The following is a 14,980-nucleotide window of genomic DNA, read 5'->3' as shown; positions in this document are numbered from 1 at the left end:
AATAAATTTAAATCTACCTAAAAACTTTGTCTGTAATTCGTTTGAAATATCATCCTGTCATTTATTGCTTGTATTATGTTGATTATATGTAATTTAAATAAATTGTATCGTTTAAATGGTCGCTCTCGCACGATAGGTACCTACAAACTTTTAGTCGCCCGATAGCATAGTTTGTTTGGGCTCATCAATCAGTAGATTGGTATGACAATGAATGGAAGTACTTACCTACACACGTAACAACGATCAGGCATTTGTCGACTTTGATTGTTTTTTTTTCTAACCACCGCCCGGGCCAACAGTCGGCCGACTGTTTAATCTACAGTGTGCGCGTAGGTTTGTAACAAAAAAACCTACATAACATTATAGTTGCACAAAATAAACGGTTAACTACCTAGGTAACTGTTTCTTCAGTCCAGTGCATGATAGTTAATTGTCATATTTTGGTTTTAGGGTCGTGGGGCAGACTACACTATTATCAACTGGCTTTCACCCGCGTGCCATGGAAACTTCTCCGTAGACTATTAGCCTTCATCAGAAATAAGTCGCTCCAGTACTTCCAGAGATTAGCGCGTTTAAGCAAACGTTTCAGCTTTATGTAGGTGTAAGTTTCAGAATCAACTTTTGAAATCAAACATATACCTCCGTATAGAACTCAATGGAAACTTTTATTACGATATTTGGCATGACTTTAGGTCATATTTATACAAATAAATATGGCAGACTTGCTATGATTGGAATAGTAAATATTCAAATTATTGTCATTTCAACCGGTTACATAATCACTAGTGCATGGAACCACTTTTTTTCAAACATTTTATTCATAAATTGCATGCAAAAAAGGTCATTTAGGTCATTTGCCTAAAGTAAGTGAGTGCCTGAAACTTGCTCGCGGCAGGATCTCATGAGCGCATCCGGCCGTGCTCTCGCTGTGGCGGCATATTGGGCTGACAAAGTGTAAGATATGTCATCGACACGAAAGAAGAAGAAGTAAGTGAGTGTAAGTGAACTTTTCCAAAGCCGATTCGCAGACTCTTTCAGCATTTTCAAAAAATAAAACAACTCGTCTCTTCAAGAATACATTTAATTTTTCTTGCCTTTTTTAGCTTTAGTTTTCCTAGCATTATGGTCGAAGTGCAGCAAGGTCTCAATCTCCAGGATCGGCTCCTTGTTAGACGTGATATACAGTTGGAACCTGATGAGGTGGTCACCGTCAGCTATGGGCACCGGGATGTTCTTCGGAGGAAGTTCCATGTTGATGTACGTGTAACGTGCCTGAGGAGAAAGGAGAAATCATTGGTACTTGATAGACGAAAAGAATATTTGGTGGACTAAAATTTTGCGGATACAGTTCTCGTTAAATACCAGCAAAATATACCAACGAACTAATCACTATCGCATATACTAAGTGAGGCTACTAATACTAGTACTCACAACGGGCAAAGGACATTTATTGAAGGTCAAGTTGGTGAAAGAGCTCATGAACTCATTCATCCATTTATTCTTGAAGCTGTCACACACTTTGTTTGCAAACTTGAAGTCGCCGCCAGACTTCAGGGTCAGGACTACAGCTACCTGGAATAAAATACTCTAGATGGGCGTTTCTATTCAAACATCTTGATTCAAAGATCAGGAGTTAAAGAGAAACATAGTAAGCAAGCCCATTGCTAAATTAGGTACACTCTTATTTCACAACACTTAATCACTTCATCATCTGCTTGGCCTTTTCCCAACTATGTTAGTGTCAGTTTTCACTCTAATAAAAGTGTGTCCCATTTAGGGAGTTCCCCTTTCTTAAAAGAAGTTACCAGTACAACCCGATACCAAATGATAACACTGGTTGCCAGACGTTGATTCTTCTCACTGCTCGTAATGACTGCAAAATTTAACGGCCTTCCGCAACATGCATGGTTACCTATCCATGGATCGTATTTAGCGATGCTTCGCTTCTCGACTTATCTACCCTTGGCTGATACTTATCCACGAGTTCCTTCAAGCCACTTACAGTGACATTATTTCCATACGGCTTAAGTATGGTGCCAGTCATGTTGGTCAGGTAAGGGTCGTTGCGACTCTTCCTTCCTGTGAACACGGTCACGTCCCTTATGTACTTCGGGTTGGAGTACTTCATCTTCGCTCGTTCTTGCCGGAAAGATTCCTGGGGACAAAATTATATTAAAACTATCCGGGTAGGTGATGGCCCTGTTTTTAAACCATATTTATTCTTCCGTCAACATTCTAAAATATTCTTTCCTTTATCAATCATGGCACCCTTTAAGCCATACATCCTTTTCTTTTCTGTTCAATGTCTTCCCCGTTTTCCCCACACATTTATGTTCAATACGTCACAATACAGGAAATATTAACACTTACAGCTGCCCAATAACCAAAAACAAGCATTGATATAATGTACACAATTAGAAAGATTCGGTTCATTTCTTTCTTATTAAAAAAATATAATATAACCGCTTTAAATATTCAATATACCAGGCTGGTTAACTTCCATTTATATCATTAAAACTAATGTTATTTTTTCCCAAATTGAGGTTGGATGTAGAACTATGTTCTGGTAATTTAGACATCAGTCCGAGTTATTAGTCGCTTGTTGGTTTTAGGGGTCCGTATTAATCTCTACAGAAAACCTTTCAATGTTGGCAACCTAGAGGATAAAAGCAACACCCTCTCTAGCACAAATGTGTGTGTGAATTTTCAGTGAGAACCAATTCAACTTGTAGTCTTATAGGTAAATATGTATCTACTTTCTTTGACTTAACAATCCGATCTCGAAATCTTTATCATCTTTACGCTCATTCCTTGTCTGTATATCGTGAATCTACATATATGTCGTCATCAGGACAATTATTATTGAAGATCAGGAAATAGCAACTTTTGTGAATTCAATAATGTTACGTATAACAACCAAACTTTGTTTCACCAAACTTTGTTTCAAGGGTTACAAAATATATGTAGGTCCATGAGTAATACCTACAGTTCGCTACGGAACCAATTCATTTAAGGTCGATATAATAACTTATTTAAACAATCATAATTATTTAAGTACAAAGGGTATTTTTGGATCATCAATGATAATAAAGAGATGTAATATTTTGATACTAGGAATAATTTTAGCAATTCTATATAGGTATAACCAGGTGGTATGTCTAAACAAAAAACATGAAAATCTGATTTTGAGGAACATAGGCCAATAATTAATTTTCATCAGGTATTGCAAACTGAGATCAAAGGAACTAGGCTTAAATCCTAATAAAAACGTATGATTTCGAAATCCAGTTTAACTCCACCACTTATATGTAGACTCACATAGCGAAGAACTCGTTTAATAAATAGAAAAAAAAAATTATATAATATGGGTCAATAAAATCATTAATCGACCAGTGACATTTTACTCGTACAAGAATCTTCATAAAAAGACATTAAAATGCAGGCAAATAAACCGACACTCGTAATAAATGCAACCGTTTTTTTCTTATAGATTGTAAAACTGCTCTCAATAATGAGCATTATACTGCACTAAATATAACTATATCGCTTTCTTTCACTCGAAGAGAAGAACCAATGGAACTCGTATGAAAAAATTAAAAAAAATTGCTTATAGCCTTACATCATAAATGGATTGTCTAGAACTGAAAGTAGTTTTATTTGGCCAGTAGTCCTGAGATTATCTTGCACAAACAATTCAGCTTCATAATATAAGTCAGTATAGCTTAAGGAGATTGAAATTGATCCAATTCTCGGAAGTAGGAAAACTTTTTTATAAAACAAGGCTTAGAAGGATGCAACATATCCTGCAGATGCTATATAATGTATGAGTCATTACGTAAATTTCATATGTGATTACCTGGGTTTTTGTACGAATCAAATCATTTTGTTTGGTTAGTTTTTTATAGCTGTCGACGCGGAAATCAAACGAGATCTCATTGGTACTCAGGACCCTTCTTGCCTTGAATTAAAAATAATATAAAACGTGTTGTCTGACGTCTGCAAGGAATATATTTTTCCTCTGATGCTTTAGTTTGTAGACCGACTTCAGTGCGCTTAGTCCTGACAATGTCGTGTTACACTAGCGTGAAACTGAACGGCAAAGTGGCTGTAGTGACCGGTGGCAGTTCTGGTATGGGTTACGAAGCTGCAAAGAATCTGGCTAATCATGGAGCTAGAGTTATCATCGCAAGTAGAAACGCAGCTAAACTCGAAGAAGCTACGAAACAAATAATATCAGAAACAGGCAATCCTAACGTTTCTTACAAAACTGTCGATCTAGGATCACTAAGTTCAGTGAGGAATTTAGCAAACGAAATCAATACGGAAGATAAAGTAAATGTGTTAATAAACAATGCAGGAGCCGTTGCTTTACCTGATAAACTGACAGCAGATGATTTGAACCTCACAATGCAAGTGAATTACCTCGGAGCATTCTTGCTTACGTTTCTATTGCTGCCTAAGCTACGAGCATCAGCACCCAGCAGGATCGTGAATGGAGTTGCCGCGACGATGTATGTTGGTGATATTGATTTCGACCACTGGAACGATCTTGGCCGCTACAATGTTATAACTGCATTAGGAACATCTAAGCTGGCAGTTGCTCTGTTTAGCACAGAACTGGATAACAGATTGAAGAATACCGGAGTGACCGCTAATAGCTACGATCCCTTCTTAGTGAAAGATACGAATTTGCTATCGAATATTCCACAAGGCTTACAGAGCGTGTCCCAATTCTTCCTTAACATTGTTGGACAAAGGAAAGAAGATGTGGGAGAGCAGATAGCGTACTTGGCTGCGGCACCAGAGTTAGAAGGAGTTAGTGGAAGACTCTTCAAGTTCTGTCACCAGTTTCCTAATCATTGGCTGGTGCATAACCGTCAGTTCACCAAGCGTCTGTGGGAGGAATCCAAGAAAGCTGTGAAGATCAGTGAGAAGGAAGACTGGGAAATGAGCAATGCGGTCTAGAATAGTAAGAAGTGCTTAACTGTCTTCAGTAAATACAAGGAAAAGTGTAGTAATAACATGTAGATCTCTACATCGAGTCAAAATTTAAATAGAAATAAGAAATGTAGGTGTAGTTATTATTTAATCATTTTACTTTTCTATTTATAATCCACGAAATAAATAAACAAAAATGACTGAAATATTTTATTCTAGGTATTCACTGTCAACATGCATATTTTGTATTATTTTCTCTTTTATATTAAAAGCAAATCTTGCAAAAATTGTTGTTTGATTTATGTAACTGTACCTGTACCTAGATGTTATTGTTTTCATCGTCAGATGTATTGCTGCATCCTCGACATTGGCATTGTGTATATTATGACCTTTTGTTTTTACGCCATCTCGATTAATCATGATAACTTTATTAATCTCGGAAGGATGACATAAAGTCATTGTATTGTTATTATGAATAAGTATTGTGTTGATTACAAAAACAAATGAAGAATACTTTACCTTGCCTTACTTTGTATAACTTTATTGAGACATCTGTCTGTCTGTGTGTCTTGTGTTGAGTGATGGGGGATCACTTAGATAAAGTAAAGATAGATAATCCCTACTATAATATTTTACCTGGATCTACAGTACTTGTGTGAGTCACAGGCTTTATTTCAACTTGGTAGGTACAGGAATTAGTTCCCCAGGGATGTTTCATGTGCGGTGCGATTCATTGAAATAGTTGATAACTTAGTATGTGATTGGAACTATGAAAAACCGCTAGTTTGACAATGGATAAACCCTATACAATTTCGCAAACAATAAACAAACAAACCGTATTGTTATGACAACTGGGACACAATGCATTGAGTTGCTGTTCCATCAATCTGACCATTTGTAGTTAGCCTACAAAGGAGAGATCGTTTAATATTTATAAGTCATATTGTACTTGTAGCGTATAAATATTGATAAGCCGTAACTAAGCCTAACATGTATGAATTATAATATAGGACTTACTATCACCTCATATGGTGATTAGAAAAACTCGCTATCCATTAACCTTTCGTGTGTTTTAGACGTGGATCCACGCGAGACACAATTAATTTTCTATTGTTCTCTAATTAGCGGCATTCAATAGGTTAAGGCAATAGAAAAGTTTTCATCCAGGTGCGTGAAGCACTTCCTAGCCGAAACCGCTGGTGGAAGTTTGTAATATAAGTAAGTATTGTAAGGGATGAAAGTTTTTTTAAACTTACCTATAGGCTGTGGTATGACTAGGGCTATCTATGAAAATCATTGTTAAACCATCAATTTGGAATAAGAGAATTGGCCCAAGTTCACCATGAACATAAGAGTCACTTTTATTCCAACTACTGTTTACTGTGAATGTTCACGTTCCATTTTATAAGAAAACAGTTGTTTTAATAAAACTGGTGTTCATGTTGTCGGTGAACTTGGAGATTAATTTTTATTCTTGTTGAACATTGCCCTCTGCATCATCATCTTTCAAAATGTTTTGATGGAAACATAACTCGTGTAACAAGCTTACCAGCAATCAGGTTATGTCAGTAATTTAAAATAACCTTGTTAGCCGTGAGGCATATAAAACCCCCAAATATTAAAATATTTAATTTTTAATAATCGATTCCGATTAAGCACGAGTAATCTATCAGTTCAGAATTTAATATCCTGATATTATGTGAGGGTTCTGTATAAAAGCAATAATTGAAATATTTCTGTCATTTTTCTTTTGTTTTTCATCATCAAAATTGTTTCACATTTCAGTTACAATTCATGTTCAAAACAATTTACTACGACTTGAAGTTACTCGTATCTTCTATACAAATGAATCCCAATATCCCCTTGATCACGCCGCTGAATCGTTTAAGCTAAACAGCAGAGGGGAGGTACCTTAGACCCAAGAAATGGACATAGGATAGTTTTTATCTCCATCTGTTACTGGAAACAATTATATTGGGACGCGGGAAGCTAGTCATAAATAATATATTTGTCATATATTTTAAATAAATTAATTAAGTATTATCTTACGGTACCCCAACAACTGCAGCTGTTGCGTAAACTAGTTGTGCTCTGCGTGTTTGCCCGCACATATCTCACGGCCCTCGTCGCATCTATTGTCACCACGCTTTTTAGAATCCAGGAAGTTGGGAAACTATGCTTGAAGAGCACCAGTTAAAGGGTAAGTAGTAATCTATGATGCAACTAGTCCAGCTAAACTATTGGAGATTAGTAGATGGAGATGACTGATGAAGTAGGAACAATAATCTCTTGTAGGTTCTTACCTACAAGATATAAGTAGATATCTGCAATTCTGTATAGAAAAATTAAACACACGTAACGAACAACTAATATGTTCTACATAGCTTAGTATCAATATGTAAGGCTTATTTTCAGACCCGGCTGTGAATACTGTTACTTATTTAAATATATTGTGTTCATGTACCTCGAATATGAAGACCTTGTCAGTTGGTTGCTGTGCCTTGACTCAAATTTACTATACAACCGGTATTCATTAGTAGCAAAACTTTTTAACATAATAGACGCATATCACACGCATAATGGTTGTTAGAGACGACTTCACGGATTGTGAAACCAGTGCACGACTCGAAGGGAAAGTGGCGCTTGTCACAGGCGCCACAGCAGGAACCGGTCTAGAAATAGCCAAAAACTTAGCCAGGAGAGGAGCCAAAGTCATAATAGCTAGCAGAAACCCCAAAAAGCTTGATGATGCAAGAAGAACCATCATAGAATCTTCAGGAAACAGGAATGTTGTCACCAGACAAATGGATTTGGAATCTTTATCTTCAGTCAGAAGATTTGCTGATACAACGATGAAGACGGAACCGCGGTTGGACATCTTGATCAACAATATCGGAGCGATCGGTTTGGAAGACAGGATGACGGAGGATGGTCTGCAGCTGATGATGCAGGTCAACTACTTCGGGACGTTTCTTCTCACATACCTCCTGTTCCCCATATTAAGAGCTTCAGCGCCGGCCAGGATCGTCAATGTCTCATCTTTGGCGTTGATCTTGGGCACTATAGACCTGGATAACTGGAACGACGTTGGAAAGTACTCGAACTTTGGATACTACTGCAACGCAAAGTTGGCTGACGTGCTCTTCACAGCGGAGATGGAGAAAAGGATCAGAGGTACTGGTGTCAGTGTTTACAGTATGGATCCAGGGTTGGGAAAGTCGGAATTTTTCCGTAATTTCGACAACGACATAATTTGGAACGGGTTCAATACTGCGTTATTGGTGTTCGGGAGGCCTTTGCATAGAGTGGCTACTATGGCAGTGTTTTTAGCAGTGGACCCAAAGTTTGATAGTGAAAGTGGGAAGCACTATAGAGACTGTCATGAGTTCTACAGCAGTTGGTACGCGAATGATACAGTGTTGACGAGAAATGTTTGGAAGGAAACTAAGCGCCTCGTGAGAATAACAAGTGAAGAAGATTGGGATGCTTTCTATTGAAGGTGTTTGTTTCGATGATCATCACACTCGAATTTACCTCAAACAATGTAGGTATTTTTTTAGTTTATTCGAATGATATGCGTGCGAAATGTTTCACAACCATACGTTGCCATACGCATACTTTTTAATTCAAATGTCATTGCAATTATTTATGAGAGGCAGTTGTTTAATGCGCGTTATTTAAAGTAGAATATATTTTATTTATTTCATGCTGTGTGTTAATTTTTCCAAGGCCTTTTTTCGCATAAACCCACATACAAATGATAAGAATAGGTAGCTAAATCGTACGTGTTACTGTTGTCGTTCTATTAAATGCGGACTTATGTAATCTTTGGTGTGTTTTTTATTAAAATAAAAATAGGAAATTGTTCAGTTCGATAACATCCTTAGGGCCTTTCCACATGCATACGTCATGCGTGCAGACGACATATTACCTTCCGAGCAGTTATGTATTTCTAATACTTACTGGCATACATTTTATGAAGAATCAAACGAGTAACACAAGTACAGATTGATTACAAAGCATCAAATATCAATGCATAGCGTTCGGCAATGTAATACGCTTATTATTATGTCAGTCACACTCTCCTGGCTTCCGTGTGAATTACGCAAATGTGGCGGTGGTTCATGTCATAAACGGGTAAAAATTAGTTGTAAAATATTAAGGTAAAATACATCGATTAAATTAGGGAATTGAAAAAGGTATGCTTAGGAGGAGTAAGAAAGAAGAAAGAAAGAAAGAAAATACGTTTATTCACACATGACACACCCTTACAAACAATAAAATAATATTAAAAAGAAAACAACAGTCGTTAGAAACAAGAAAAGACGAATTACAATTAAAAAAACAGTAATGGGAAATATGTGTCACACCCCACGTGAAACGGCCCTTGCTCAGCATAATGCTGAGACCCTGTACAGGACAAAAGCCTCAGCGCTGATTTTCAGCGAGAGCCGAAGCTAACGCGATGACGTCTGCAAGGACGAGTACACAAGGATGTACAATGTACTTACATACATAGGCGGAGAACTTTAAAAGGGAATGAATAAGGGAGTATAAGTATAAGGGTATTGCGTACATAAAAGTGCTTATAAGAGGAGTACAGCACGTTCCCTTTTTCATTTGGGAATAGGTGGATCATCAACCTGTCGATCTCAAATTCTCAACAGGCCATGAAAGAGGAATGACGACACATTTAACTTATGTTATGGTATACTAGCTGGTGCCCGCGACTTCGTCTGCGCAGGTTTAGTATTTCGAACAATATGTTTACAAATTGTAGCCTATGTGTTATTCTGATGTATAAGCTATATTATTGTAAAGTTTCATTAAAATCCATTCAGTAGTTTTTGCGTGAAAGAGTAACAAACATCCATACATCCATACATACAAACTTTCGCGTTTATAATATTAGTAGGAAGTTATGGGTACATACATTGCCCACTACGGTCAGATACGCCACACACAAAAGCGCCTGACTATTTTATACACGCAACGTGTTTAAATATGAAATTGCTTTAACGTTTATTCTGCCGCTTGCAATTTATGTAGTATTTTTACATTTGGCACATTAGGATTCTTGAGTTTCTAACTTGCAGATAACTATGTAGTATGCAACTAATAATCCACCAAATTATTATTCATTTGATCACACAACTGCATACTTCTGAAGTCAGCCATTCGACATCCCGACCCGTGAACAGTAGTTAAATCAAATTTGATCACTACCAACAGCTCTTTTGCTTGTTACTTACACCGCTACCCCAGAAGGATTCTGCGGTCAAGTGGGAAAGTGTTTTCCCACTGAGTGGCGCGTCTCTAACATTCTGCGCACACAAGCCGTGTTATGACGTTTGTACGTGTCTTCAGATTTATGACAAGCATTATACAGTTTGTTTGCACTGAGAAAACCTTCTCAATTGTCAGTAACAATGTTTTGTATAGTGCGTTTCTATGACATCATCATCTGCTTAGCCTTTTACCATCTATGCAGGGGTTGGCTTCCAGTAAAAGTAGGTACAATTACGTTATACTGTTCTTCCCAAAGGAAAAACTGGGCATGTGATAAGACCTCAAATATACGCCTACAAGAATTTAATAGCACTTATTATTTTATTATTTCTAGCCTATAATGTCCCACTGCTGGGCAAAGGCCTCCCCATCTCGCTTCCACACTTCCCGATCCCTCGACCGAGTCCACCAGTCTCGACAGTAGGCGTCTAATTCGTCACGCCATCTCTTCCGGGGCCTACCCCGCCTGCGGTGTCCATCCTGGGGTGGCCACTGGGTGAAAATAGTGGCCCACCTTTCCGGATGCATTAATATAATAGCACTTAACGATCATATTATTTCCTGAAGAAATCAATAAAGTATTTTCTCTGTAGACAGGTACTTAAGTAAAATGAGAATGTCGAACGGTAACTATTAGGCTTCAAATATTATATGATACCGAAATTAGCTTTCTATGCTACCGAATATTCCAAATAACCATAGTTGGCTTAAAAGCGAGGCCTCACGTAGGAACACACCTATTATTAAGTATTTTGTATTTGTAAACAGTTTGAAGCCTGCACCATTAGGAGATACGCGGCACAAATACAAACGAACACTTTGTGGAGTGATGCAATGGCTCGAGAATGAGGAAGTGAGTATGTATTACAGATATGTAGGAGATTAGCTGTAGACTTGTGACATTTTTGCAGGATACTTAAGGTTTTAGGTACCTGATTCACACAGACAAAGAACGTACAAAACATTTGTAGATGTTAACACCACAGCTCGTATCAATAATTGCAATCATCTGCCTAGCCTTTTTCCTGTTATGTTGGATTCTAACCGAATGTAGCTGAATACCAGTGTTTTACAAAGAGTTACTGTCTATATAACTACAACCTATATTTTGTTAATTGCAATATTAACCATAAAAAAAGAATCATCATCTCTCTCTTCATTTCCCAAATTTTAAAACAGTCGAATCCGTTTCAGCACTTACAAAAAAAACAAAGTCAGCACTACAGGTCACGCCACATTACTTCTAACCAAGTACACTTAGCACAGTAGCTCTCTATTATAACCATAATTATGTATAATTGCACGACACTACAGACTAGACAATGAAGCCTTCAGCTACTGAAAAGTGAATGGGAAGAAAAAAATTAAGTGGTTATATTGAGGACGATGACTCACATGCTTTATGTTGTCTTTCAGGTGATGTATCGTTCTCATCAAATAACTTTGCTGCTCTGATGTTGGTTTCTATGACCTCACGATAATCTTTTAGGAATAAAATGCTACATTGCCCACGCTCGTACGTAAAATCTTTGGAGATACGAGTAGGTATATCTGCAGAGAGGCGAAGTTATGAGATAAACTGTGGTTGTAACTTGTCGTTAAGAGCGTGTACGTCAACCGCGCGCCATTTGGCCTAAAATGGTACTTTTCAAACCACTGTTTCTCAGTAACTACTTATCCTGTAACTATGTTATTTTTTAATAACGCAAGGTAATTTCACTGTCTATATAGTTAATTGAACATAAATTTCAATTTGTGTAGTTTAAATACTTAAAACTCCTATAACGTAACAGATGTTTTATAAAATTCCCGTTCAGCGTCTATTTCGAAGCTTAAATTCATGTGAAAACAGTGGCAAATCTAATCATATTTATTTTTTTACTCATAGACGAAATCCCCATGCCTATAGTTAGTTGAAAACATTTTTTGATTTAGGTCTCTATCTTTCAGAAAAAAATATTTTAACAATGTGAAAAATTGTGAATTTCAAATGCTTTTTTTACCTATCTATCTTACTTAATTTAATATAACAATTATTTACTATAGTAATATAACTCTTTCTTTAAAACATAAACTTTATATTATAATTTAATCTCTCGTTTTAATTTTTTTATAAATTATTTAAAAACTACTATAAAACGCTGCACGCGAGTCAACTCAAACCAGACCGCCGCAAGGCTTCACAGAGAGAGGACGTGTCGCTCCGTCACATCGCGTAGGGTGAATAACCTCTGCCGTGGATACCGAGAATAGAGTACATTTCAAACGCGACCAACAAATCTTGATACAATACTATTTTATTTAAAGCTATATTTTTTTTATCGATTGAGTTGAAATTTTGTTTGAATGTTCAGTTTTAATGACAATGTATGATTCTATATCCAATATGGCGGTATACCCAAGATGGAGAAAAAAATGTTTTTAATGCATTCCTACGATATGGGTATCAAATGAAAGGGCTTGCTATGAATAACTCGAAAAAAAATGTGTCGCGAGTCTAAATCCAATATGGCGGACTCCTTAGGCTAGAAATCACTTATTGCAGATGTCTGTTACCAATCGAGCTATAATTTTTTTTTTTCATTTTCGATGTACCCAAATTTTGACTTTTGATCTCGAATAACTTTTGAAGCATATAGGATAGATAACTTAAAACTTTATTTGCAATGGTAAACCCAAGCTCTTCACCAATATTTGGCTTTCCGGCAATTGTTGTTATTTGACCACAATTTTTCGGTCTGGATGGACTGGACCATTCATATAAACAATCAATTTTTCAAATCGGTCCAGGCGTCTTTGAGAAATCGAGAACAATCAAATTGAGAACAATCACAAAACAATCTAATTGAAACCTCCTCCTTTCTTTTTTTGAAATCGGTTAAAATACAGAAACTCTTAACATTGTCATTAATCATCAGTCGACTATTTAGTACTGTTGAAAATTGTATGTAATATACAGAAAGTCCTCAAAACCAAGGTTTTCATAGGTGCCCGATTTTTTTGCAAAAGAGTGTAAGTATTAACGACTTATTTTCATGCTTTTATATTTTAGACATCCATAGACTTACACTATTTTCCCGCTATTAACTATTTTCTAAATAATATATTTTTTGTTCTACCAATTTCACTCGAAAGGATCAAAATGGTTTGTGTGACTATACGTGAAGTATGATAGGCACGCACACAGCCGCGACGCTAGTCTGCGCGGTTTTTTGCGTTGAATTACCTAAAGTTGACATCGCGCGCCGAGCGTACACGCTCTTAATACAAGGTTTACGAGGATCATAAACAGTAGCGGCCTCGAGTCTAAATTTTCTTCGAAAGGAACATTGTTGGTACCTATAATATGTGCTCTTTTCTGCTATACCTAAGTTTTTTTGGAATATTAGATCAGTAAGTCAGTCAGTCAATTGTAATAAATTGCTCAATCTACGACCCACAGAACAACACCTTACTACTGACTTTTGAAACCAATTTTAAAAAACAGTCTTGCTTGTTCAATCAAAAACCTAATTAAATCTTCATCACCAGAACACCGCCTTGTCATTGTTACATAAGATCCAATAGGTGCAAAGCGTGCCCTTTCCCACAAGCCTGAGCCCACCACGTTACGAATAGAGATGTCGAATTGAATTATGATAGATTATGTTATGACCTACACTCCCATCTTACCTGACAACGGCGGTTATTTAACAATTTTGTTATTGAGATTGATGGGAAAACTGTTGTTTATGGAGTTTCTGTGTCGTCACGTAAGTGTTTATGTCCGTCGGTCGATTTATTATTTTACTAGCTGATTTGGAATTTGCTCCCCGTGCCGAGGTAAAATGTAGCCTAATGTTACTCGGGGAGAGTGTAGCTTTTCATGAGTGAAAGAAGTTTTCAAATCGGTTCTGTAGTTTCGGAGTCTTTAGGGTACAAAAAAATGATTTCTCTATATTATATTAGTATACCTTGGCCTCGTGGTTTCACTTAATTGTCTTCTTTTACCCGGCTTAATCCGGATCAAAATATTTCCAGCCTATTTTTTGCGGCAGATTAGTAGCCCATTTTAAGTTCTGTAACACAAGCCAAAATGTACCTCCAATTTTCAGAGAGCTCAATGGCTGGTCTTCTGGTGCAACTTTATAAGTAGCCTTCAAGAGCCTGCTGCCAATGAAAATAGGATAGATAAGCTTATAAGCAGTGGCGGCCCTAGGGGTGTGCGAACTGTGCCTTCGCACAGGGCCTCGCGCTTGGGGGGGCCTCGCGCTAATATAAAAAAAAAATAATTAAAAAATACATATATATCTGGTCCAAGAAAACAAATATTTTTCTTTATTTATTTCTTATTCATTCTGCGTTTACTTTTTGAGTTCTCAATTTAACAAAAAAATTGGAACACCAACGTAACAAAAATAACTGGCTCTCGATCCAGTCACGGATTCTTTTTATTTGTGCTTAATTCCGAGTTTAATTTGAGAGTCCTTAAACAAACAATTTTAAAAAATTCGCGCTCGCTACGCTCGAGGCTGTTCACTTGTCAATACAGTTCATTCTAACATGCTTAGGGTACTTTTATGTCCCAAAACTCGAAAATTTTCGCGCTCGCTACGCTCGCGGCTGTTCGCTTGTCAGTACCGTTCATTTTAACATGATTAGACTACTTTTATGTCCCAAAACTCAAAAATTTTCGCGCGCGCTACGCTCGCGGCTGTTCGCTTGTCAGTACCGTTCATTCTAACATGATTAGACTACTTTTATGTCCCAAAAC

The 14,980-nt window shown here is 37.0% G+C and overlaps 2 protein-coding genes across 2 annotated transcripts; both read left to right on the top strand.

Annotated features, from left to right (window-relative positions):
* The first annotated feature begins 4,042 nt into the window (after positions 1-4,042).
* LOC110381973 (retinol dehydrogenase 13) lies at positions 4,043-5,209 on the top strand. The gene has a single exon (XM_021342418.3). The coding sequence runs from the start codon at positions 4,066-4,068 to the stop codon at positions 4,963-4,965; it is 900 nt and encodes a 299-aa protein (XP_021198093.3). The 5' UTR covers positions 4,043-4,065; the 3' UTR covers positions 4,966-5,209.
* Positions 5,210-7,461: 2,252 nt separating this feature from the next.
* Positions 7,462-8,699, top strand: LOC110381972 (retinol dehydrogenase 13). Its single transcript, XM_021342417.3, has one exon. The coding sequence runs from the start codon at positions 7,518-7,520 to the stop codon at positions 8,433-8,435; it is 918 nt and encodes a 305-aa protein (XP_021198092.3). The 5' UTR covers positions 7,462-7,517; the 3' UTR covers positions 8,436-8,699.
* The last annotated feature ends 6,281 nt before the right edge of the window (positions 8,700-14,980 follow it).

The sequence above is a fragment of the Helicoverpa armigera genome, chromosome 17, assembly GCF_030705265.1.
Source record: "Helicoverpa armigera isolate CAAS_96S chromosome 17, ASM3070526v1, whole genome shotgun sequence".
NCBI lineage: Eukaryota > Metazoa > Arthropoda > Insecta > Lepidoptera > Noctuidae > Helicoverpa > Helicoverpa armigera.
Note: the sequence above shows the minus strand (reverse complement) of the source record. Positions and strands in the feature narration are given on the sequence as shown.